The 24537-nt window shown below is 39.3% G+C and overlaps 3 protein-coding genes across 3 annotated transcripts in view; 1 reads left to right on the top strand and 2 right to left on the bottom strand.

Annotated features, from left to right (window-relative positions):
• Positions 1–24537, bottom strand: part of KPNA1 (karyopherin subunit alpha 1) — a 335799-nt gene that overhangs the window by 147867 nt on the left and 163395 nt on the right. The window lies entirely within an intron of this gene.
• The window catches only part of MIX23 (mitochondrial matrix import factor 23), a 304832-nt gene that overhangs the window by 213143 nt on the left and 67152 nt on the right, over positions 1–24537 (bottom strand). The window lies entirely within an intron of this gene.
• Positions 2933–24537, top strand: part of PARP15 (poly(ADP-ribose) polymerase family member 15) — a 54980-nt gene continuing 33375 nt past the window's right edge. Inside the window, 1 exon segment of the mRNA XM_050781843.1 lies at positions 2933–3377. Within this exon segment, the coding sequence (XP_050637800.1) occupies positions 3096–3377 (282 nt within the window). The 5' untranslated portion in view covers positions 2933–3095.

Raw genomic sequence — 24537 nt, 5'->3', positions numbered from 1 at the left:
ACACAGTACTCAAAGCAAATTTCCCCAGAGGAAATCCTATTTGAAGAACTTAAAAACTCAGAGGAAATCCTATTTGAAGAACTTAAAAACTCAGAATCTTTTTCTTTGTCCAGAGAGTTGAGGAAGCTTAAGCTAAATGATACATGATTTTTTAAAAAATCAGATTATAAATTTAGTTTTTGGTGATTCATTAAATTCTTTACCATTATAGTTATTTTCTAGCTATTCATCTTTTAGCTAAATTTGTTCCAAAGAAGGAAAAGTTTGGTTTCTACTAAGTTCTGGATGGGAGATTGCACTGTGTGTGATGTGCAAGTTTCATGGTATGGGTGACTGGAGAGCATTTGGGTTACTGCTTTTACTCTTTGGAAGGTGTTATCTGTATCTGCTTTAAATAAAGTTAAAGATTTAGAACAAATTGTGTTCTCTCCCTTCTTTTTTTTCCCTTTCGGTTGAGATTCTGGGTGTTTCCTACAACACACACAGGATACAGTTGTAAAACATGTGCATGGAGGTCTTTAGTTGATTTGGTGTGTAGCTGCTTCCTAAATTATCACAGTACAACCTAACTACTCTTGACTTCACTGCTGTTACTTTTGGCTGTAAAAATCACATTTCTCAATATTTTTTCCTTATAACACATAGGTTATAAAGATAAAAGTAGGCTGCAGATTTCATCTCTTTTCTGCTAGAGAAAGCATATGTAATACCTTGCTTCTGTTTCACCTCTCCAACATTGGTGCTGAATTACCCAGACAACTCACTGAGCACTATTAGATCAGGGGCACCCTTCTCTCCAAAGAAAAAATAAAATAAAAGAATAATACTGGCCGGGCGCGGTGGCTCAAGCCTGTAATCCCAGCACTTTGGGAGGCCGAGACGGGTGGATCACGAGGTCAGGAGATCGAGACCATCCTGGCTAACACGGTGAAACCCCGTCTCTACTAAGAAATACAAAAAACTAGCCGGGCGAGGTGGCGGGCGCCTGTAGTCCCAGCTACTCGGGAGGCTGAGGCCGGAGAATGGCGTGAACCCGGGAGGCGGAGCTTGCAGTGAGCTGAGATCCGGCCACTGCACTCTAGCCTGGGCTACAGAGCGAGACTCCGTCTCAAAAAAAAAAAAAAAAAAAAAAAAAAAAAAAAGAATAATACTGACGTATTTGATGCCTCCCTGAAAACAGCATCAAAGTAGTCATTAGGAGAAAAATAAGATCTTTATTGGACTTCCTTACACTTACTGTAATAGTTTAGTGTTTACAAAAATTAGTCAGGCATGGTGGTGCACATCTACTTGGGAAGCTGAGGCATGAGAATCGCTTGAACCCAGGAGGCAGAGGTTGCAGTAGGCTGGGATTATGCCACTGCACTCCAGCCTGGGCAACAGAGCGAGACTCCGTCTCAAAAAAAAAAAAAAAAAAAAAAAAAAAAAAAAAAAAAAAAATTTAGTACTGTTTTTGGTTTGATTTCCATACAGAAGTTAGGTACTATTTCCTTTTTTATCGATTGGGTCATTTTTATTGATCAGATCTAAAACACAGAGCTCGATGCAAAGATTAACATATTAATAATTTTGGAGGTCCAAGCCCAAGGAGAAACAAAAAGAGAAGTGAGGCAAAGTAAGATGTAATGCAATGCAGTGCTAGGAGTTATCACCCTGGTTCCTGCTTCACAATGAGCCTGATGCTGCTGGTCTGGGAATTACGTTTAGAGATCCACTGGCCTAGAAAATAGAGTTTAAACTCAGCAGCATGGCCATTAGAGATTTCTCATGCCACTTTGCATACTTTGTGTTCCTTCCTCACCACCAAGTCCCTAGGGTTCAGTCACACCAGACTACAAGATTTTCCAAAGCACAGTCTATACTTTCATGCGTGTGATCTTTGTTCGGTGTAATCCACCCCCTACTCCTGCTCTCTGCATGACAGATGATGAAAGAAGGAACTCTGAAGAGAGAGAGGGAGAGAGAGACACGCCTCATTCTCATTCTTCACCTCATTTTCCTCTTAGAAAATCCCCTACTCATCATCCAAGGTCTTACTGAAATGCCACTACTATAGAAACTTTTCTCCAATCTTGTCTCTAAATTACAACAAACCACTGATTTCTGTTATCCTAATACTTTATATGTGTCTCAATGCAAATATGATACCAAAATCCATTGCCTTGCTCTCTGCCTTGGAGGTGGTACCCAGGGCTGACCTCTGAGTACCACATCAGCTCCATTCTCTGATTACTCATTGGGTTCTGCAGTGGGAGATACCAGCACGAGACTGGAAGGCAGAGGGAGAGAGTACTTGAGATGCTTATACTCCCCTGGCTGTCTCCCGAAAGCAGTCATGGGTCCTACCTGCTGGCACTTTCCTATGGGTATAGCTCTTACCAAGTTCAGGAGATGCCCCCTCCCTTGCCCCTTCAGCCTAGATGGTAAGGAGAGGAGGCTGCTTCACCATCTCTCACTGGTTTCCTTAATCCTTTGCCCACACCTGTGTAAATAATTTCTTTATTAAATTATCCTCAATGATTAATTTTGAGTATACCACCAGTATACTGCCAGGACTTTTTGTGATACACCAGGTAACTGTATTAATCTATGTTTTATTTCTCCATCTCCTTACTTCCCCCCTCACTCCAAAGAGAAGGGATCTGTCTAATTCATCTTTATAATCTTAACACAGTGCCAGGCATATCAAAGGCCTTCAATACGCGTTGATTGTTAAATAATGCCTTGTTGGGCCAGAGGGGAACCTGACTCCAGCTCTGGCTTAGGGAGCACAGGAAAGAACCCAGTGTATTTTTCTAAAGATGGGTGTGTAGGGAGATTTGGGGGGCAAGGAATGGGATGCCCAGCAGAAAAGGAAAGGAAAACCGATTTTTGTGTTTTAATGTGTCAGGCATTCTACAGACTTTATCTCATTTAATCTTCATGACAATAACATAAAATAGCTATGGCTGTGCCCATTGTACAGATGCTATCGACTAAGGCTACACAACTAATAAAACTGCAGAGCCCAGGACTTTGACCCAGGATTTGTCTAGCAGCAATGTCTCAAAGGGCGACAAAATCCTGAGGCAGCTGTTTGTGGACTCGAGGCCTCAATGTTTGGCAGCAGCGGTTTTCAGAGAAAAGAAAGCGAAAGAAGTTCGAGGCACAAGTCTGTTGGGTGGGACGCACCTGCAGTCTGGGCGAGCCGAGGATGGTTGCCCCAGGCCCCTTCCTGCAGCTGCTCTGAGTCCAGGGGCTCCGACCTCCGAAGAACTTGCGAACCGAGTTACACGTGTACTTCCAGAGCCGGACGAGATCCGGAGGCGGGGAGCGTGCGGCTGGCCGGGAACCCTGGGGCGTGTCAGGCCTTCCGGCGCTCTTTCTTCGGGAGGATGGTGAGGAGCGCGGGGGACGGGTGCGGGAAGGGGACAGCAGGGCTGAGCCCGGGGCCCGCGAGACCCAGCAGCCCGGGCGGGCGCAGAGACCCCACGCCACGCAGAACCCTCTCTTCCAGGGGGCGCCGACTACAGTGAGTTACTGCCCTGTTCCGGAAGAGGGGGGAGCGTGCTGCTTGTTTTTCCTTAGGATTTCTGGTCTCCACCCCTCCCCCCGTGCCCTGCTTAAAATTTAAAAGTTCTTTATAAAGTTTGAAGGGATATGAGTCCTTTATTTGTGATATGTGTTATGAGTATGTCTTCCCAATTTATTTTTTGTTTTTTGAGTTTGCTTATGGTGGCTTTTTTTTCTTTGCCATGCAAATATTTTAAATTTTGTGTAGCCAGACTTACCAGTCTTTTATTTTATGACGTCTAGACTTTTAGTCATATTTTAATATATGACTTTTAGTCATACTCTTCCCTACACCCAAATTATAGAAGAATTCACTTATGCTTACTTCTAGTACTTGAACTGATTTATTTTTTACATTTAGATCTATAATACATTTGGAGTGTGTTATTGTGTGTGATTTGAGGAGTGAATCTAATTACTTCTTTTTCAAATGGGTGTCAAGCTGTCCCAACACCATTTATTATAAAGGTTATCCCTGTCCCAGTAACTTGAGATACCAGCTTTATCATGTACTAGACTTTCATATGTAGTTTGGGTATTTCTGGACCTTCTATTTTCGTCCATTGACCTGTTCATTCATCTGTTTTAGAGAGACTTTGCTGTATGTTTTTCCTAGATAGTGCTTCCTTGTCACTATTTTCCTAGCTATTCTTGTTGTTTATTTTTCCTTATGAACTTTTCTGATGTATGATCAGTTAAGAAGAAAAGAAAAACTCTTTGGAATTTTTATTGGGATTGCATTAAATTAATAAATTATAGAGAGCTGATATCTTTAGGTGGTGTTGACATGGTCTAACCTAATGTGCTGTGAAAGACTGAGAATTTGAGTATGTAATGTATATGATATTAAATTGTGAATTGGTGGGACATAGGTAACAGCTTATCAACAGTTGTAGATACTGGTACTTCATATCCTCTTAAGGAAAATTTGCCTCCAAATTTTAAGCTGGAAAGTCACTAAAATAACTTTTAAAAAGAATTACAATACATGACTTTGTAAATTTTTTTTGTGTGTGTATGTTAAGAATTGTGTACAAATTGAAATATCTGTGTACTGATCCTGAACACAACCAGTGAAATCTCCATTATGAAATGTTTTGTTTTGTTTTGTTTTGTTTTTTTGAGACGGAGTCTCGCTCTGTCGCCCGGGCTGGAGTGCAATGGCCGGATCTCAGCTCACTGCAAGCTCCGCCTCCGGGGTTTACGCCATTCTCCTGCCTCAGCCTCCCGAGTAGCTGGGACTACAGGCGCCCGCCATCTCGCCCGGCTAGTTTTTTGTATTTTTCAGTAGAGACGGGGTTTCACCGTGTTAGCCAGGATGGTCTCGATCTCCTGACCTCGTGATCCACCCATCTCGGCCTCCCAAAGTGCTGGGATTACAGGCTTGAGCCACCGCGCCCGGCCTGAAAGAATGTTTTGAAGCACGTAGAAAAGGAAACAAAACAAAGGACGCATTTTCATTGTTTAAGTTGACTTTTGTGTCTTTTTTTTTTTTTTTTTTTTTTTTTTTTTTTTTTTTTTTGAGACGGAGTCTCGCTCTGTCGCCCAGGCTGGAGTGCAGTGGCCGGATCTCAGCTCACTGCAAGCTCCGCCTCCCGGGTTCACGCCATTCTCCTGCCTCAGCCTCCCGAGTAGCTGGGACTACAGGCGCCCGCCACCTCGCCCGGCTAGTTTTTTGTATTTTTTTAGTAGAGACGGGGTTTCACCGTGTTAGCCAGGATGGTTAAAGAAGGTTTATAGTTATCTTCACATAAAACATTTCTTGTTTAATTTTTTCTCAATATTATATATGAGGTTTTCTCATTCACTGTATTGTCTATTTACGTGTATGTATACTTTGATGTTTTCTTTCATTTTAAAAAATTAAGGTGTAATTTACAGACAGCTTTTCTATATTTAGAAAATTCATACTTTTTAGTGTATAGTTCTGTGAGTTTTGACAAATGTTTACCAGTACAATGAAGATAAAAAAGAGTTTTCTACCAATTTCTTTGTCTTCAACCTCTTCACTCAAGATGAGCTCCTGGCAATCACTAGGGGTCATATTTTGGTCCCTAAAGTTCCAGAAAGTCATGTAAATAAAATCATCCAGCAGAGAGTCTTTGGAGCCTTAGGTATCACCAGTTTGCTACTGCTTTCTATTAATAGTTAAATTCCATTGTGATCAGAAAACATATTTTTCATTATTTGAATTCTTTAAAACCTATGTGTTGAGGGCCGGTGGCTCACACTTGTAATCCCAGCACTTTGGGAGGCCGAGGTGGGTGGATCACTTGAGGTCAGGAGTTCAAGATCAGCCTGGCAAACATGGTGAAACCTCGTCTCTACTAAAAATACAAAAGTTATCCAGGCCTGGTGGCACACGCCTGTAGTTCCACCTACTCGAGAGGCTGAGGCAGGAGAATTGCTCGAACCTGGGAGGCAGAGGTTGCAGTGAGCTGAGATCGTGCCATTGCACTCCAGCCTGGGTGACAGAGCAAGACTCTGTCTCAACAACAACTACACACACACACACACACACACACAGAGAGAGAGAGAGAGAGAGAGGGAGAGAGAGAGAGAGAGGTAGAGAGAGAGACGTTTGTCTTATGGACAGAATATGATCTATCTTGGTAAATTCCCAAGCACACTTGAAAACAAAGTACATTCTCTCACTGGGTAGAGTGTTCTATAAATGTGAATTAGGTAGAGTTGGTTGTTGTTCAAGTCCTCATGTCCTTACTGATTTTATGTCTACTTGTTCTATCAATTATTAAGGGAGGATGATGAAATCTCCAACTATAATTGTGGATTTGTTTCTTTTCTCCTCAGAGTTCTATCAGTTTTGGTTTCATATATTTTGAAGCTCTGTTATTAGGAATAAAATGTTTAGGATTATTTCCTCCTGATGAATTGATTCATTTGTCATTATGAAATGCCATTTTTACCCTTGATAATATTTGCACTGAAATCTACCAAGTTTCTTTTTCTTTTATTTTTAAAAATAATGATAAAATACATATAACATCAGATTTACCATCTTAACCATTTTTAAGTATATAGTTCAGTAGTGTTAAGTGTGTTTACACTGTTGCATAGGCAATCTTCAGAACTTTTTCATCTTGCAAAACTGAAACAGTATGTATTTTTTTTTGGGGGGGGACTGACATTTCACTTAGCATAATGTCTTCAGGGTTCATCCATGTGATAGCATGTGTTAGAATTTCCCTCCTATTTAAGGCTGAATAATATTTTATTATGTATATATAAACATATTTTGTTTATACATTCACCTATTAATGGATTTGGGTCGCTTCCACCTTTTGGCTATTGTGACTAATAATAATGAACTTGGGTGTACAAATATAGTCATGCTCTGCATAATGAAGTTTCAGTCAGTGATCAACCATGTAAACAATGCTGGTCCTGGAAGATTATAATACTGTGTTTTTACTGTACCTTTTCTATATTTAGGTATGTTTCATACACAAATATCATTGTGTTACAATTGCCTGTAGTATTCAGTACGGTAACATGCTGTATAGATTTGTAGCCTAGGAGCTATACCATGTAGCCTAGGTGTATAGTAGGCTATACCATCTAGGTTTGTGTAAGTACACTCTATGATGTTCACACAATGACAGAATTGCCTAATAACACATTTATCAGACTGTATCCCCATCATTAAGTGACAAATTACTGTATCTCTTCAAGATCCTGTTTTCAATTCTTTTGTATTTATATCCAGAACTGGGATTGCTGGATCATATGGTAATCCTATTTTTAATTTTTTTTAGGACTGCCATGCTGTTTTCCATAGCAACCAAATCATTTTTACATTCCCACCAACAGTACACAAGGATTCCAATTTCTTCACATCCTTGACAATACTTATTATTTATTTTCTTTCTTCCTTCCTGTCTTCCTTTGCTTTCCTTTTCTTTTACAGCACCCATTCTAATGGGTGTGAGGTGATATTCCACCGTGGTTTTGATTTTTGTTTCCCTCATGATTAGCAGTGTTGAGCATCTTTTTATATTCTTGTCGTCCATTTGTGTATCTTCTTTGGAGAAATGTCTATTCAAGTCCTTGGCCCATTTTTAAATCAGGTTTTTGTTGAAGTTAAGTTGCAGGAGTTCTTTGTATGTTCTGAATATTAACCTCTTCACAAATATATGATTTGCAAATATTTTCTCCTGTTCTGTAGGTCACCTTTTTATTCTGTTGATTGTTTCCTTTGCAATGCAGTTTTTTGCTTCACGTAGTCCATTTGTTTATTCTTACTTTTATTGCTTGTATTTTTGGTGTCATATCCAAAAAATCATTGCCAAATTCAATGCCATGAAACTTTTCTTTTTTGGTCCGTTGTTCTGTATGTCTTCTTTATGCCTGTACTGTACTGTTTTGATTACCATAGCTTTTTAATATGTTTTGAAATCAGGAAGTGAAAGACCACTAGCTTAGTTGTTCATTCTTAAGATAGTTTTGGCTATTTGGAGATTAAAAGTGATTTAAAAAATAAGAGAACCAGTCTTTTATATTTACTTACATTTTACCATTTTTCATCTAGCATTATTTTTGTTCTCTCTGAAGACCTTCTTTTAACATTTCAACATTTCTTATAGCACTGGTCCACTGATGATGAGTTCTTTCAGCTTTTGCATGTCTGAAAGGTTTTTATTTCACATTTATTGTGATTGATATTTCCTCTTTTTTTTTTTTTTTTTTTTGAATCAAGGTCTCCCTCTGTCATCCAGGCTGGAGGGCAGTGGTGCAAACACTGCTCACTGCAGCCTTGACTTCCTGGGCTCTAGCGATCCTCTCACCTCAACCTCCTGAGTAGCTGGGACCACAGGCATGCACCACCTTGGCACTCAGCTGGTTTTTAAACATTTTTTGTAGAAATGGAGTCTCACTATATTGCCCAGGCTGGTCTTCAACCCCCAGGCTCAAGCAGTTCTCTCACCTCAGCCTCTCAAAGTGTTGAGATTAAATGTAGGAGCCACTGCACCCAGCATTAATGACATTTTCTAAGTTGACAGTTAAAGATATTGCTCTACTGTTTTCTGGGTTACATTGTTTCTAACTAGAAGTCTGCTGTCATTCTTATTTTTATCCTTCTGTGTGTAATTCTTTTTCCTTTGACTGCTTTTCAGATTTTCTCCTTATCACTGGTTTTAAGCAAGTATGATGTGTCTAGGTGTAGTTCTTCTTCATGTTTATTGTGTTTCTTGGTTTATAGTTTTCATCAAATTTTAAATTTTGGGGGGCATAATTTCTTCAAGTATTTTCTTCTGTACCATCCTGTCTCTCTTTCATATTAGTCCACTTAACTTTTGCCATACCTTACTAATACTTTATTCATTATCTTCTGTGTCTTTCATTTTGCTTGTTTTCCATTGCTGTGACTTAAATTTCACTTGTCTTTTCTTTCTGCTGTATATAATTATGCTGTTAATCCCATACAATGTTTTTTGTTTGTTTGTTTACCTCAGACATTGTATTTTTTCTCTCTAGGAGTTTGATTTGGTTCTCCTTTATAGTAAGTGTCTGCTAAGTATGCCCGTGTTTTCCTCTACCTTCTTGGAAGTATGAAATATCATTATAATAATTGTTTTAATATCTTTGTCTACTAATTCTATCATCTGTATCTTTTTTTTCTTTTTTTGAGATCGATTATTGCTCTTGTTGCCCAAGCTGGAGTGCAATGGCGTGATCTCAGCTCACTGCAACCTCTGTTTCCCAGGTTCAAGCAATTCTCCTTCCTCAGCCTCCCAAATAGCTGGGATTACAGGTGCCTGCCACCATGCCTGGCTAGTTGTTTTTTGAATTTTTAGTAGAGACAAGGTTTCACTGTGTTGGTCAGGCTGGTCTCAAACTCCTGACCTTAGGTGATCCACCCACCTCGGCCTCCCAAAGTGCTGGGATTACAGGTGTGAGTCACCATGCCCAGCCTGTATCATTTTAAAATTAATTTCAATTGATTTATTTTTCTCTTCATTATGCATTATATATTGCTACTTTTTTCATGCCTAGTAATTTTTGATTGGATGCCAGACATTATATGAATTTCACCTTGTTGAGTCCTGGATATTTTTGCACTTTAACAAATATTCTTGAGATTGTATCTGGGTTACAGTTAAGTTACTTGAGAACTGTTTCACCCTTTTGAGGCTTGCTTTTAAGCTTTGTTAGGCAGGAGCAGAGTGACCTTTAATCTACAGTTAATTTTTACACCATGGAGGCAAAACCCTTCTGAATGCTCTACCTTATACCATAAGCATTATGAGATTTTTCTACTGTGGCTATTAAGAACAGGCACTATTCCTAGCCCTTTTGTCATTTGAGACTCAAGGGGGATACTCTGTAGACTTCTGGAGCTCTTTGCGCAACTCTTTTCTCTCCAGTACTCTGACCTGTAATTTCTAGTCACTTTCGCCTCCTTTAAGTCCCAAGTTTGTCTGTCTCCTCACTCAGTGAGGCTTCCAGGCTTCTCCTGAGTTTCTTTTTCCTGCTTTGTGGCTTGCACCGCTCTCCATGTGGTAAGCCTAGAAGGGAGCAATTGTAGAGTTCACCCTGTTTCTTCTCTCCAAGGAATCACTGTCCCATATTGCCTGTTATCAAATATCTCAAAAAATATTTGAGATATCTTTTGACCAAATTTCTAATTGTTTAAAGTGGGATGGGAAGTCTGTTACTCATATTTTCCTAAGTAGAAGTCCTGAAGCTTTTGATGTTTGCATGCTCATTTTATATCTTGCTGCCAGCTGAGTTTTTTTTTTTTATTATTTATTTTTTCATTTAATTTAGGGTCTTCCAGGTATAAATCATGTCACCTTCAAGTGAAAACAGTTTTATTTCACCTTTTTCTGTTCTATGATCTTACATTTTGACAAATATAATTGCATTAGTTAGTTCCTACAGAGCAATGTTAAATCAGTTACCATACTTACCTTGTTCCTGACGTTAATGAAAAAATACCTACAGAGTTTTCCTAAGTAGAATGCTCCTTTAGGATTGAAGTACATCTGTTTTTATTATGTTAAGGAAATATTCATCCATTTCTTTTTTTTTTTTTTTTTTTTCGAGATCGAGTTTCACTCTTGTTGCGCAAGCTGGAATACAATGGCACAATCTTGACTCACTACAACCTCCATATCCTGGATTCAGGCGATTCTCCTGCTTCAGACTCCCGAGTATCTGGGATTACAGGTGTGTGTGACCATGCCTGGCTAATTTTTGCGTTTTTAGTAGAGACGGGGTTTCACCATGTTGGTCAGGCTGGTCTTGAACTCCTGACCTCAGGTGATCCACCCACCCTGGCTTCCCAAAGTGCTGGGATTACAGGCATGAGCTACCATACTGGGCCCATTTCTATTTTTCAAGAGATTTTGTTAGGAATTGGTGTTAAATTTGGTCTAAGCTTTTTCAGTATTTTGGGAAATAATCATATTTTTTTTTCCTTAAACCTATTAATATGGTGAATTATAGTAATAGATTTTTGAAAATTGACCCATTCTTGATTTGCTTGACTTTTATGTAACTCATATTCTAGTGCTTTACACATTGATATCTCTGAAGTGCCCTTTTGTCACTGAACTAAACTGGGTCTATTTGCTTGGGCAGTGGAAAGCCAAATACTACAGTACCAGGTTTTTGCAGTGAGAAAGATTTATTCTGAGTGAGCTGACACAAAGACAGGAGGAAGTGCTTACATCTACCCAGCTACTCAGGAGGCTGAGGTGGGAGGATCACTTAAGCCCAGGAGGTGAAAGCTGCAGAGAGTAGTGTTTGTACTTCTGTACTCTGGCCTGGGTGACAGAGGGAGACCTTGTTTAAATCTGTCTCTCCAAGCTGGAGACTGGGTCAGATTTTATAGCCACAGAAAAATGGGGTATGATCTGATTGGATCTTGCAATGAGGTAATGCTAGGAGACATGATATGACTGGATCCTGTTATGGAGTGACATCAGGGTTTGATCTGATTGGATCCTGGATCCTGCCATGTAGTGTCCACCACTTAATACAGTTCCTGTTCCTTGCTGCTGAGCACTTAGGTTCTGCCCGTGGTTGCACATTTGGGTGTTCAGTTACGTGACCTTCAACCTGGGGGTCTATGGCAACTGAAAAACAACTTGCAACTTCGTTACATAAAAGCTGAACCACATTGGTCTGGTGCATTTACATTTTTGCATACTGAATTCACCCTCTCATGAATCATCTGATAGAAGACGATTTTGATTTATCACATGGACTCCATAAACTGCCATCCCCTATTCCATTTCTGGAACTTTAGACAGTTTACCACCTTGGTTGAGGACAGAGCCTTGTGTTCCATTGTGTTAGTTTATCAACCTACGTTTCTTGAGTAACTGTTGTTTTGCAAATGTCTTTAAAATTAATGTTTTAGTATTTTATATGAATCCATTTCAATTGCCATTGGTAGATCTTCTATTTGCTTCATCAGTTGAAACATTTTCAATTAATTAAATAAATACAGAACTTTTATTCTACTACTTTTGGAGTATTAAAAGTTAAAAATTGTAACCCTGTTAGTTACAATTAGTTTTACTAATTGTAAAACTAAAAGGTTTAGTTTTACTAAAAAAGGGTTAGTTTTACTGTGATTAGGTGTTGATTGTGAGGTATGAATTGATGTTTAATTTTCTTCATAATAAAACCCAACTTTTCCAACAATATTTATTAAATTATGATTCATCTCTCCACTCTCCTTAATATTTCATATATTAAACTTTTTTTTTTTTTCCTATCACCTCTGTTGGAGGGCAGTGGCCTAATCATGGCTCACTCTAACCTGGAACTCCTGGGCTTAAGTGATCCTCCCACCTCAGCCTCCTAAGTAGCTAGGACTACAGGAACACACCACCATGCCCAGCTAATTTTTTGAAGTTTTTGTATAGATGAGGACTTCTGTGTTGCCTAGACTGGTCTCAGATTCCTGGCCTGAAGTAATCCTCCCACCTCAGCTTCCTAAAGTAGTGGGATTACAGGCATGAGCCAACATGCCCAACATGCCCATATGTTAAACTTTTTGAGAGATTAAGGCTTATTTCTAGAATTGCTATTGTGGTTCTTATATTATCCATTCTTAACTTAGAACTATTTAGTTTTATAATTGTTCTTTAAGGATGCGTTTTTTAAAAATAGCCTTCAATTTTTAGAGTAGTTTTAGGTTCCCAGCACAATTTAGCAGAAAGTACAGAGTTCCTATATATCCCTCACACCCCACCCCCACACAATCCCCCCAACTATCAACATCCAACGCCAGAGTGGTACATTTGTCACAATTTATAAACCTACATTGACCCATCATTATCACCCAAAGCCCTTAGTTTATATTTGGGTTCACTCTTGGTGCTGTACATTCTGTGGATTTTGACAATGTTTAATAATATGTATATACCATTATAGTATCATACAGAATAATTTCACTGCCCTAAAAACTCTCTGTGCTCTGCTATTCATCTTCCTTCTTGGCAACAGCTGATCTTTTTACTGCCTCCATAATTCTGCCTTTTCCAGAATGTCATATAGTTGGAATCATACTGTATTTTGCCTTTTCAGATGGACTTTTTTTACTTAGTAATATGCCTTAAGTTTGCTCTATGGTTGTGTGTGTGTGTGTGTGTGTGTGTGTGTGTGGTGTCTTGATAACTCATTTCTTTTTAGCACTAAATAATATTCCCTTGTCTGAATGTACTGTAGATTATGTATCCATTCACCTACTGCAGGACATCTTGGTTGCTTCCAAGCTTTGGCAATTATGACTAAAGCTGCTATAAATATGTATATGCAGACTTTTGCATGGGGAAAAGTTGTCGAGTCAGTTGGATAAATACCAATGAGCACGACTGTTGAATTATATGAGAAGAGTAAGTTTAGATTTGTAAGAAACTGCAAGACTGTCTTCAAAGTAGCTGTACCATTTTGCATTCCCATCAACAACAAATGAGTGTTCCTGTTGTTCCACATCCTTGCCAGCATTTGGTGGTGTCAGTGTTCTGGATTTTCACCATTCTAACAGGCGTATAGAGTAGCTCATTGTTGTTTTGTTTTTAATTTTTATTTACTTATTTTTGAGCTGGAGTCTCACTCTATCCCCCAGGCTAGAGTGCAGTGGTGCAATCACTCACTGCAGCCACAACCTCTTGGGCTCAAGTGATCCTTCCACCTCAGCCTCTCTGGTAGCTGGGACTATAAGCCACCACACCTGGCTTATTTTGTTTATTTTTTTGTAGAGATGAGGTCTCACTATATTGTCCAGGTCTTGAAGTTCTGGACTCAAGAAATCCTCCCTTCTCAGTCTCCTAAAGTACTAGGATTACACGCTGGTGTTAGCCACTTCACCCGGCTTCATTGTTGTTTGAATTTGCAACTCACTAACATGATGTTGTGCATCTTTTCATATGCTTATTTGCTGTCTGTATATCTTCCTTGGTGAAGTGTCTGTTCACATCTTTTGCTCATTTTAAAATTTGGTGTTTTTTAAAAAAAATTGTTGACTTTTAAGAGTTCTTTGTATATTTGAGATAACACTTCATCAGATATGTCTTCTGCAAAAATTTTCTCCCAGTCTGTGGAAAGATGCATTTTAAAGTGTAGCAAGCCAAGTTCCTAATCATTTCCTTTATTATCTTTTTAAAAATATATACATTTTGCTTTTATTTTATCAAATTTTATAGTTTATCGTGTTAATATCTTGAGATTGAATTAAAAGTTTTATTTTATCTATAATTTAGCTTGGAGACTATTATTATTTGTACTATATTTACACATGAGCAGAGACTATCTGTTGAGGCTTATTTTTGCCATTAAAATTAAGTTATTCTGTTAATATGATCTCATATATCTATATATTTTCTAGGAATTGGTTTATTGATTTTTTTTGGCTTATTGATTCTTGTTTTTTGATGCCAGCTTTATTAAGATATAATTTACATGCCATAAAATTCACTCTTTAAAAGTGTGCAATTTAGTGGTTGTTAGTATGTTTACGGAGTCCACTGCTATCTGCTTTTAGAAATTTTCAGCAAGGTGTGGTGGCTCATACCTGTAATCCCTGCTACTTCAGAAGCTGAGGTGGGAGTATCACTTGAGCCAGGGAGATTGAGGCTGCAGTGAACCATGATTGTGCCGTTGCACTCAAGCCTGGGTGACAGAGCAAGACTGTCTCTAAAAAATAAAAATAAATAAAGAAATTTTCATCACGACAAAAGAAACTCCGTATGCATTAGCAGTTACCCCTTATTTCCTCCTCCCTCTCCCCCAAATCCTGGTAACCACTACTATACTTTCTGTCTTCATGGATTTATATATTCTGGACATTTCATATAAATGGAATCATACAATATGTGGCCTTTTGTGACTGGCTTCTTTCACTTAGCATGTTTTCAAGGTATGTTGTCGAATTATAGGAACTTCGTTACTTTTTCTTCTTTTAACCAAATAATATTCCATTGTATGAATATATTACCTTTTATTTATCCATTCGAATGATGGACGTTTGGGTTGTTTCTACTTTTTTTTTTTTTTTTTTTTGAGATGGAGTCTCACTCTGTTGCCCAGGCTGGAGTGCAGTGGCACCATCTTGACTCACTGCAAGCTCCACCTCCCAGGTTCAGGCCATTCACCTGCCTCAACCTCCCAAGTAGCTGGGACTACAGGTGCCTGCCACCACGCCTGGCTAATTTTTTTGTATTTTTAGTAGAGACAGATTTTCACTATGTTAGCCAGGATGGTCTCGATCTCCTGACCTCGTGATCTGCCCGTCTCGGCCTCCCAAAGTGCTGGGATTGCAGGTGTAAGCCACCGCGCCTGGCCTGTTTCTACTTTTTGGCGATTGTGAATAATGCTGCTGTGAACATTTGTTGTCTCCGTCAGCTTGGGCTGCTGTATCAAATATCACAGACTGGATGACTTCAAAAATGAACTTTTTTTCTCATAAGTTGGAGGCTGGAGGTTTGCGATCAGGGTCCCAGCGTGGTAGAGTTCTTAGTAAGGGCCCTCCTCCTGGTTTGTCAATGGCCCCTACTTGCTGTTTCCTCACATGGGCTTGTCCCTTCATCTTCTTGTATTAATCCCATCATGGGGTCCACCCTCATGACCTCATCTAAATGTAATTGTCTCCCAAGAGCCCCAGCTCCAAATACAATCACAGTGGGAATTAGGACTTCAACTTAAGAATTTAGAGAGGAACACAAACATTCAGTCCATAGCATTTTTGTAGAGGTTACTGTGTGGATGTATGTTTTCATGCCTGTTGGGTATATACCTTGAAGTGAACTAACTTTTTAAGGAACTGATACATTGTTTTCCTAAATGGTTGCCTTATTTTATATTCCCACCAGCAATGTGTCTTTTTCATTTTAATCATCCTAGTGGGGTGAAGTGGCATCTCATTGTGATTTTGATTTCCACTTTCTTAATGGCTAATGATGTGCATCTTTTTAATGTCTTTATTGGCTATTTGTATATCTTCCTTTAAGAAATGTCTATTCAAATCCTTTGTCGTTTTTTAAATTGGATTTTTTAAAATTGTTGACTTGTGAGAGATCTTTATATATTCTAGGTACAAGTCTTATCGGCTATATGATTTGAAAATATTTTCTCCCATTCTGTGAGTTGTCTTCACTTTCTCAATCATGTTATTATTTTTTATTTTCACAATACGTTGTATTATTTGTAAAGCATAACTTTTTTTTTTTTTGAGACGGAGTCTCACTCTGTCACTGGAGTGCAGTGGCATGATCTCGGCTCACTGCAAGCTCCGCCTCCCAGGTTCACGCCATTCTCCTGCCTCAGCCTCCTGAGTAGTTGGGACTATAGGTGCCCGCCACCATGCCCGGCTAATTTTTTTGTATTTTTAGTAGAGACGGGGTTTCACTGTGTTAGCCAGGATGGTCTCGATCTCCTGACCTCATGATCCGCCTGCCTCGGCCTCCCAAAGTGCTGGGACTATAGGCGTGGGCCACCGCACCCAGCCTGTAAAGCATAACTTTTTATCATTTTCATTTCTATACTTACCCTCTTTCTTTTCCTCACCTTATTTTGATGACCAAGAAGAGTTCCAAATAATATATTGAAGCAAAGTAGTGACAGAACACATATCTGATTTTTGTTTTATTTTGATTTTTGCTACTTCTAAGGAGAGTGACTTTTCTTCTTCACTGTGAATACTGTTGACTTTGACTCTCTATTATGCTAAGGGAAAGCTCCTTTATTTCTCTTTCAAAGATAAAAAACAATGAAAAATGGAAGTCAGAGTCTTTATTGTCCCCTTCCTTTGTGATAAAGGTCTACTCAAACCCAGTCTTCTTTTTGAATATGCAACACTTCTGTGTCTTGGTTACATCTGTAGACTATCCTTTTGTTATGCAGTAACAGAAACTTCTTTCTTTGCGGTAAAATGTTGTAGTTCTATTAATTTAAATCAGTGGATGATCGCCATCATTTACTATCATGTTTCTTTCTTTTTTCCCCCATGATTTGGTAAGTAAATCTGACTTTACAAAATATAATGTTTAACTTTGTGCAATATTTTAGCCAATGAGTTACTATTTGCTTTGTTATTAAAAGAATAAGGCAATGAATCAAATCTATTTTCTTCCAAAGTATTTAAAAATAGAAAGTAATATAAAGGCCAAATCCTTTCAAATCTCAAATCAGACATAAAAATATCCTGAGTGTTTCTGTCTCCTTAAAAATCAGTAAGTTGGAACATTCAGGTACAAAAGTAATACTTTCCAGAAGAGTGGAGAAAATGGAAGAAGTGGAAATGGATGAAATAGATGAATTTGCAAAAGAGATCCTTTACAAGTCTCTCTTTTGGTTGCACTTCACAATGTCCAAGACATCATGACTCAGAACATGCTAACCTTGCTCATGGAGTCTTTTAGTGACCTGCCAGAAGCCAATGGTGATTTCAGGGTGGGAGTAACACCCAACATTAAAGTTGTCACTTTTCTTAAAAATATTGGGGCCAGGCGCAGTGGCTCATGCCTGTAATCCCAGCACTTTGGGAGGCCGAGGCAGGCAGATCATGGGATGAGGAGATCAAGACCATCCTGGCCAACATGGTGAAACTGCGTCTTTACTAAAAATACAAAAATTATCTGGGCGTGGTGGTGCATGCCTGTAATCCCAGCTACTCAGGAGGCTGAGGCAGGAGAATTGCTTGAACCAGGGAGGCGGTTATTGCAGTGAGCCGAGCCAAGATCGCGCCACTGTACTCCAGCCTGGTGACAGAGCAAGAGTCTGTCTCAGAAAAAAAAAAAAAAATTGGTAAGACAGACGACAGCTTTTACATTTCATTTGCAAACTATGGTTGCACACTACTTTGAGATTCCAGACATCCCACAATGGGCCTTCATTAAAAGAATGAGATACCATCTCATGCCAATCAGAATGGTGATTATTAAAAAGTCAAGAAACAATAGATGCTGGCGAGGTTGCAGAGAAAGAAGAATGCTTTTACACTGTTGGTGGGAATGTAAATTAGTTCAACCATTGTGGAAGATGGTGTGGTGATTCCTCAAAGATCTAGAACCAGAAATACCATTTGACCCAGCAATCCCATTACTGGGTATAGAGCCAAAGGAACATAATTCATTCTGTTACAAAGATACATGCATGCATATGTTCATTATGGCACTGTTCACAATAGCAAAGACATGGAATCAACCCCAATGCCCATTGATGATAGACTGAATAAAGAAAATATGGTACATATATACCATGGAATACTATGCAGTCATAAAAAGGATGAGATCATGTCTTTTGCAGGGACATGGATGGAGCTGGAAGCCATTATCCTCAGCAAACTAACACAGGAACAGAAAACTGAACACTACATGTTCTCACTTTAAGCAGGAGCTGAACAGTGAGAACACATGAAAACAGGGAGGGAAACAGCACACACTGGGGCCTGTTGAGGGGTGAGGTGGGGGAAAGGAGAACATTAGAGAAAATAGCTAATGCATGCTGGGCTTCATACCAAGGTGATGGGTATTTAGGTGCAGCAAACCACCATGACAAACATTTACCTATGTAACAAACCTGCACATCCTGCACATGTACCACAGAACTTAAAATAAAAATAAAAATAAAAACGAAAACCAGACAAGGCAAAGAAAGAGAGGAAAGTCAAGCATGCGCATAGCACTGTTCTAACCATTAAACTAATGTTAACTCTCTTAATCTCCTTGTGAGGCAAGTAGTATCATTATCCTCACTTTCTGGGTGAGGAAACTAAGGCATAGAGAACATAAATGACTTGCCCAAAGTCACACATTCAGTAATGGTGCAGCTGGGATTCAAATCCCAGGCAACCCTTGTTTTTAAGCCTTACAGTAAATGGCCTTTTTAATGTTACAGCCAGAATTCAAAATCAAATCTCTCTGACTCCAATGTGTGTGCCCTTATCCGCTATACCAGGAGTGAGCTCTGCTACTCCATTTTTGTAAATCATTTTATCTTCTAGTCACCTTGAACATATATATGTGTGTGTGTGTGTGTATATATATATATATAGACTAGAAGATAAAATCTATCTATCTATCAGGCCGGGCGCGGTGGCTCAAGCCTGTAATCCCAGCACTTTGGGAGGCCGAGGCAGGCAGATCACAAGGTCAGGAGATCGAGACCATCCTGGCTAACACGGTGAAACCCCATCTCTACTAAAAACACAAAAAACTAGCCGGGCGAGGTGGTGGGCGCCTGTAGTCCCAGCTACTCGGGAGGCTGAGGCAGGAGAATGGCGTAAACCCAGGAGGTGGAGCTTGCAGTGAGCCGAGATTGCGCCATTGCACTCCAGCCTGGGGGACAGAGCAAGACTCCGTCTCCAAAAAAAAAAAAAAAAAAAAAAAAAAATCTATCTATCTATCCATCCATCCATATTTTTGAGACAGAGTCTCCCTCTGTCACCTAGGCTGGAGTGCAGTGGTGTAATCTCAGCTCACTGCAACCCCTGCCTCCCAGGTTCAAGCTATTGTCCTGCTTCAGCCTCCCAAGTAGCTAGGATTACAGAAGCCTGCCACCATGCCCGGCTAATTTTTTTGCATTTTTAATAGAGATGGGGTTTCACCACGTTGGCCAGGCTTGTCTTAAACTCCTGGCCTCAAGTGATCCATCCACCTTGGTGTCCCAAAGTGCTGGGATTACAGGTGTGAGCCACTGCACCAGGCCTGTTTACTCATTCAGAAAGTACAGGTAAAATCTGTCTCACAGGTTCATTGTGAAGATTAAATTGAGACAATATTTACAAAATATCTGACACATAACAGGTACCCAATAAATAAAGCTGTTACAATTATCAAATTAAGAACAAATGGGAAACACAAGTTACTAATTTGGTGAGAAATAACAGGTATGAGTTGTGTTTTGGATAGCTGTAATTCTTAGCAGATATAAGCACAAAATGCCATTATTAAATGTTATTTAAATATTTCACTCTTTCATTTTCACTGTCCTTCATTGCTATCACCTCTGATATGAGTACTAAATAAAACTGTTTTTACTAGGAAAATGTATTTAAAATAGGCTAGGGAGTCCAATTAAGAAAAATATGGGAGAAAAAAGGCAAAAGAGTTCACTTAGATGTAAAACCAGACCACTAAGTGATGGTCTATCTTCTGCTTGCCTGGGAGGTTATCGTTTCCCATGTTGACCCATTCCATCTTAGGGCAGTTCTAATTATTTAAAAATGTAGCTTTATGTTAAGCCCAAATATGTTTTACTATAGCTCTACATACCAGTGTAGAGTTGTAGAAATCATTCCTTCATAAGGCAGCCCTTCGAATGTCTAAAGACCACTGCTCTTGCATTCCACCCCACTCATTAACTCTACTCCTGCAAGTCAAAGATTCTCATTCCCTTCTGCATATCCTCATGTGACATGGTTTTGCATCCTTTCAGGGTGTCGGTTTTTCTATTCTGAACATATCTAGCTTTCATAATCCCTTTGCAACATTTGGCACTTTGAAGTAAGCACATGCCACAGGTGTTGCCTGTTTTTAACAGTGAAAAGTAGAATAAAGTTATTATTCGTGCACATTCTCATTAGTGTGTTTCTATTAGTATTGCTCCCAAATTCATTTTACCTTTTTTTTTAATGAATGGACTTTGTTTTTAGAGTTTTAGGTACACAGAAAAAAATTTAACAGAAAACAGAAAATTCTCAAATACTCCCTCTCCCCTAGTTTTCCCTATTATTAACATCTTGCACTAGTGTGATACATTTGTTGCAATTGATGAACCAATGCATTGTTATTAACTAACATCCATAGTTTAGAGTTCACTTTTTGTGTTGTATAGTTCCATTGGATTTTGTTTGTCTTTTGTGTGTGTGTGTTTTTTTTTTGTTTTTTTTTTTTTTTTTTTTTTTGAGACAGAGCCTTGCTCTGTTACCCAGGCTGGAGTGCAGTGGTGTGATCTCAGCTCACTATAGCCTCCACCTACTGGGTCAAGCCGCCCGAGTGGCCATAACTACAGGTGCTTGCCACCACGCCCAGGTAACTTTTATATTTTTAGTAGAGATGGAGTTTCACTATATTGGCCAGGCTGGTCTCGAACTCCTGACCTCAGGTGACCCACTTGCCTCAGCCTCTCAAAGTGTTGGGATTACAGGTGTGAGCCACTGCCCTGGCCTGTTCCATTGTTTTTGACAAATGCGTAATGTCATGTGTCCACCATTACAATATCATACAGAATAGTTTCACTTCCTTGAAAATTCCATGTGCTCCACCAATTCATCTCTCCTTCCTTCTCCCAAATCTCTGGCAACCACTCATCTGTTTACTGTCTCTAGAGTTTTGCCTTTTCCAGAATGTCATATAGTTAAACAATACAGTATGTAGCCTTTTCAGACTGACTTCTTTCACCTAGGAATCTGCATTTAAGTTTCTTCCATGTCTTTTTGTGGCCTGATAACTCAGTTCTTTTTCTTTTTAGTGCTAAATAATATTCTATCATATGGAAGGACCATAGTTCATTTATCCACTCACTTACAGAAGGACATCTTGGTTTTGGTAGTTATGAATAAAGTTATATTGCTTCCAGAAACATTCATGTGCAGGTTTTGTGTGAACAAAAGTTTTCAGTTTATTTGGGTAAATACCAAGTAATGCAATTGCTGAATCATATGGGAAGAGTATGTTTAGTTTTGTAAAAAACTGCCTGTCTTCCAAAGTGGCTGTAGCATTTTGCATTCCCACCAGCAATGAATGAGCGTTCCCACTGCTCCACATCCTTGCCAGCATTTGGCAGCCTGTTTTTTTTCTTTCTTAAACAGAGCTACATTACTGTTAATTCGTACTGAGTTTACTGCCCATCAGGATCCCTTAGACATTTTTATATGACTTAGCTGCTGAGTCACGTTCTCTTTCTCTCAAACTTGTGCAGTTATTCTTTGGACTTTCCTTAGTGGTCTTTCTTTTCTTTTGTGCCTCTCCAGATGCCCTGGGCTTGGTCTCTTTTACTTATCAGGTGCATTCATAAGCCAACTGCTTATTGACTGTATTACTGTTAAGGACTCACACTTAGATTCTTTCCCCAGGGGATTGCCTTTGGGAGACTGAAGGGTGCCTCTCCCGGAGGTGCCTGGGAATTGACATTCATCTCCTGATCAGATGGTCTGTAGACAATAACTGACTGGTATGGAGGTAGAGGAACTGAGCTCCCTTGCCCCTAGGAGGGACAAATGCTGTTATGGAAGTTATATATTCCAGAGCTCCCTGGGAGATCAGGCAGACACCAGGGTACACCTAAAAACATACTCTAGCTTAGCTTCTTCCCCTTCTCTATCTTCATCTCTCACTTCCTACAGGTTTCTCCTGAGGGCACAACCTTATGCAATTGTAGATTACTTGCACATGAATCCCAAACTCAGGCTCTGTTGCTAGGGAATCTGACCTAATTTTATGACTTCTTTCGATTATAGCACACAACTGTTTCTAATATTTTTGACTGTTATAACCATTCTTTTCAAAAGTACTAATGACCCTACTTCAAATAGGTTATTTTGAATTGCTTATGCATTGTTGCTTGTATTTATTGAATCTCTAAGGGCAACACTTTTTCAGGAAAAGAATTACCTTTTCAATATTATGACAAATGTCAATGGGAAAATCAGATCAAAATGATAAAACTTTATGGCTAAGTAAACATGCATGGAATCGATCCGTTCTATTAGGTGAGGATTACCTCCATTGCATTTACAAATGTCACATCTCTCACTGAGCTGTTGACAGTCGTGCCATTTTAGGAAGACATTCTATTTCAGTCTCATGGTGTCAGTATTTATGTGCAAGAGGTACCTTTTACTCTTTAAAAATTACCATTTGGTTTTGTCTGAATGATGCCTACCCTTTATTTTTATTTTTGGTGCTGGACACCTACTTGGGCAAAAAGCCTGGGTCTTCAATGAAAGGCCCATTTCTGTGTCCCAGTGTTATGTCTTTGGGCACAGCCTTGTATCAAGGGGAAAAGTCTCTGAGAAAGTTGCCAGCAGCACTCCTGGTGGCCCTGGATCCTCACATATGGAAGTTATTGCCTAAAATGCATCACCTGATCAGAATGACAAATCACAAGATGAAAAGTTGTCACTGTGAGGTAGCATGACCCCAAGGCAGCCGCAAGGGGTTGGAGGTAACACACAGGTCTGCAACCACCCAGCTCACTCAAGGAAGACTGAAAAAAATCAATGTCATCAAGACCCGAAGAGAACATGTTTCTAAAAAATTCTCTTGCATTGTGTCTAAATATCAAGTCATCAGATTCAATGTGAAGCCAGCAGTACGGGAAGACATAAAAAACAGTGTAGAGGATGATAGGATTTTGATTTTGATATGTTCAAGAAAATGGTCATAATAATTGGTTGTCTGGAGGATGTGAAGAGTTGTAACACAATTAAAGACAATAAGAAAAAGCACCAACCAAAACAAAAAGGAAAACCAAAATGTGACTGAGAATGTAGCTAGTTCTTTTGGGAGATTTTCTAGTCTTCACATCGATGCTTTAAAAGACTCTCACCCAAAGAATTCTTAGGGTGGGAGATCACTGATAAAACTTTCATCAAACATGCCAGCATGCATGCAGAAGAGTAACAAATCATTAAATTCTTGAGCAAGTGAAGGTATTGCCCAGAAACCCACTGCCAAAGCAGAGAGTGAAAAATAATCAAAAACAATTTTAAACAAAGAAAATTGATATCCTTTTTGAGTGAGATCAGGCATGGAAAATAGGTTTTGTTTCATGGATTACCTCTGACCAAATGATAATTGTTGCCTGGAGCTCTGTTGAGGAAGATTGAGACTAGATCTGGGTTGATTGAAAAAGAATGCTGATATGGATTAGTAATGTCTGTCACAGGTGCAAGAGGGGTAACATGTACTATATTTTTGCCATTTGTGTGAGAAATACCATGAGGTAGATAAGCTCAGATTCCATGAAGAGTAGAACTGAACTGGGTGTCAAGAGACCAGATTCAAGTACTGTGTCCTCCATTAGCTAGTAGTTTGATTTTGATCAAATGATTTCAGCCATCTGCACACTGGTTTCCTTTTCAGGCCAATGAAGTTTCTATCCGCGATGGTCTGTCATGACCCTTTAAATTTTAAAATTCTATGATCGATTAATAGTCAAACTCCAAATGCATTATTATGGAGTACTCAGGGATATGTCTTAGTTTGAGTGCTTCCTGAAGAGGACCCTAAGACAGGATTCAAGTGCAACTTATTTGACTAAGAAAGTAAAGGAAATAGGCTGGACGCAGTGGCTCATGCCTGTAATCCCAGCACTTTGGGAGGCGGAGGTGGGTGGATCACTTGAGGTCAGGAGTTTGAGACCAGCCTGGTCAACATGGTGAAACTCTGTCTCTACTAAAAATACAAACATACAGAAATTAGGGCTGGGTGTGGTGCCTCACACCTGTAATCCCAGCACTTTGGGAGGCTGAGGAGGGCAGATCATGAGGTCAGGAGTTCAAGACCA

Source organism: Macaca thibetana, chromosome 2 (genome assembly GCF_024542745.1).
Source record: "Macaca thibetana thibetana isolate TM-01 chromosome 2, ASM2454274v1, whole genome shotgun sequence".
Classification (NCBI taxonomy): Eukaryota; Metazoa; Chordata; class Mammalia; order Primates; family Cercopithecidae; genus Macaca; species Macaca thibetana.
This window is presented reverse-complemented; position numbering and strand designations above follow the sequence as displayed.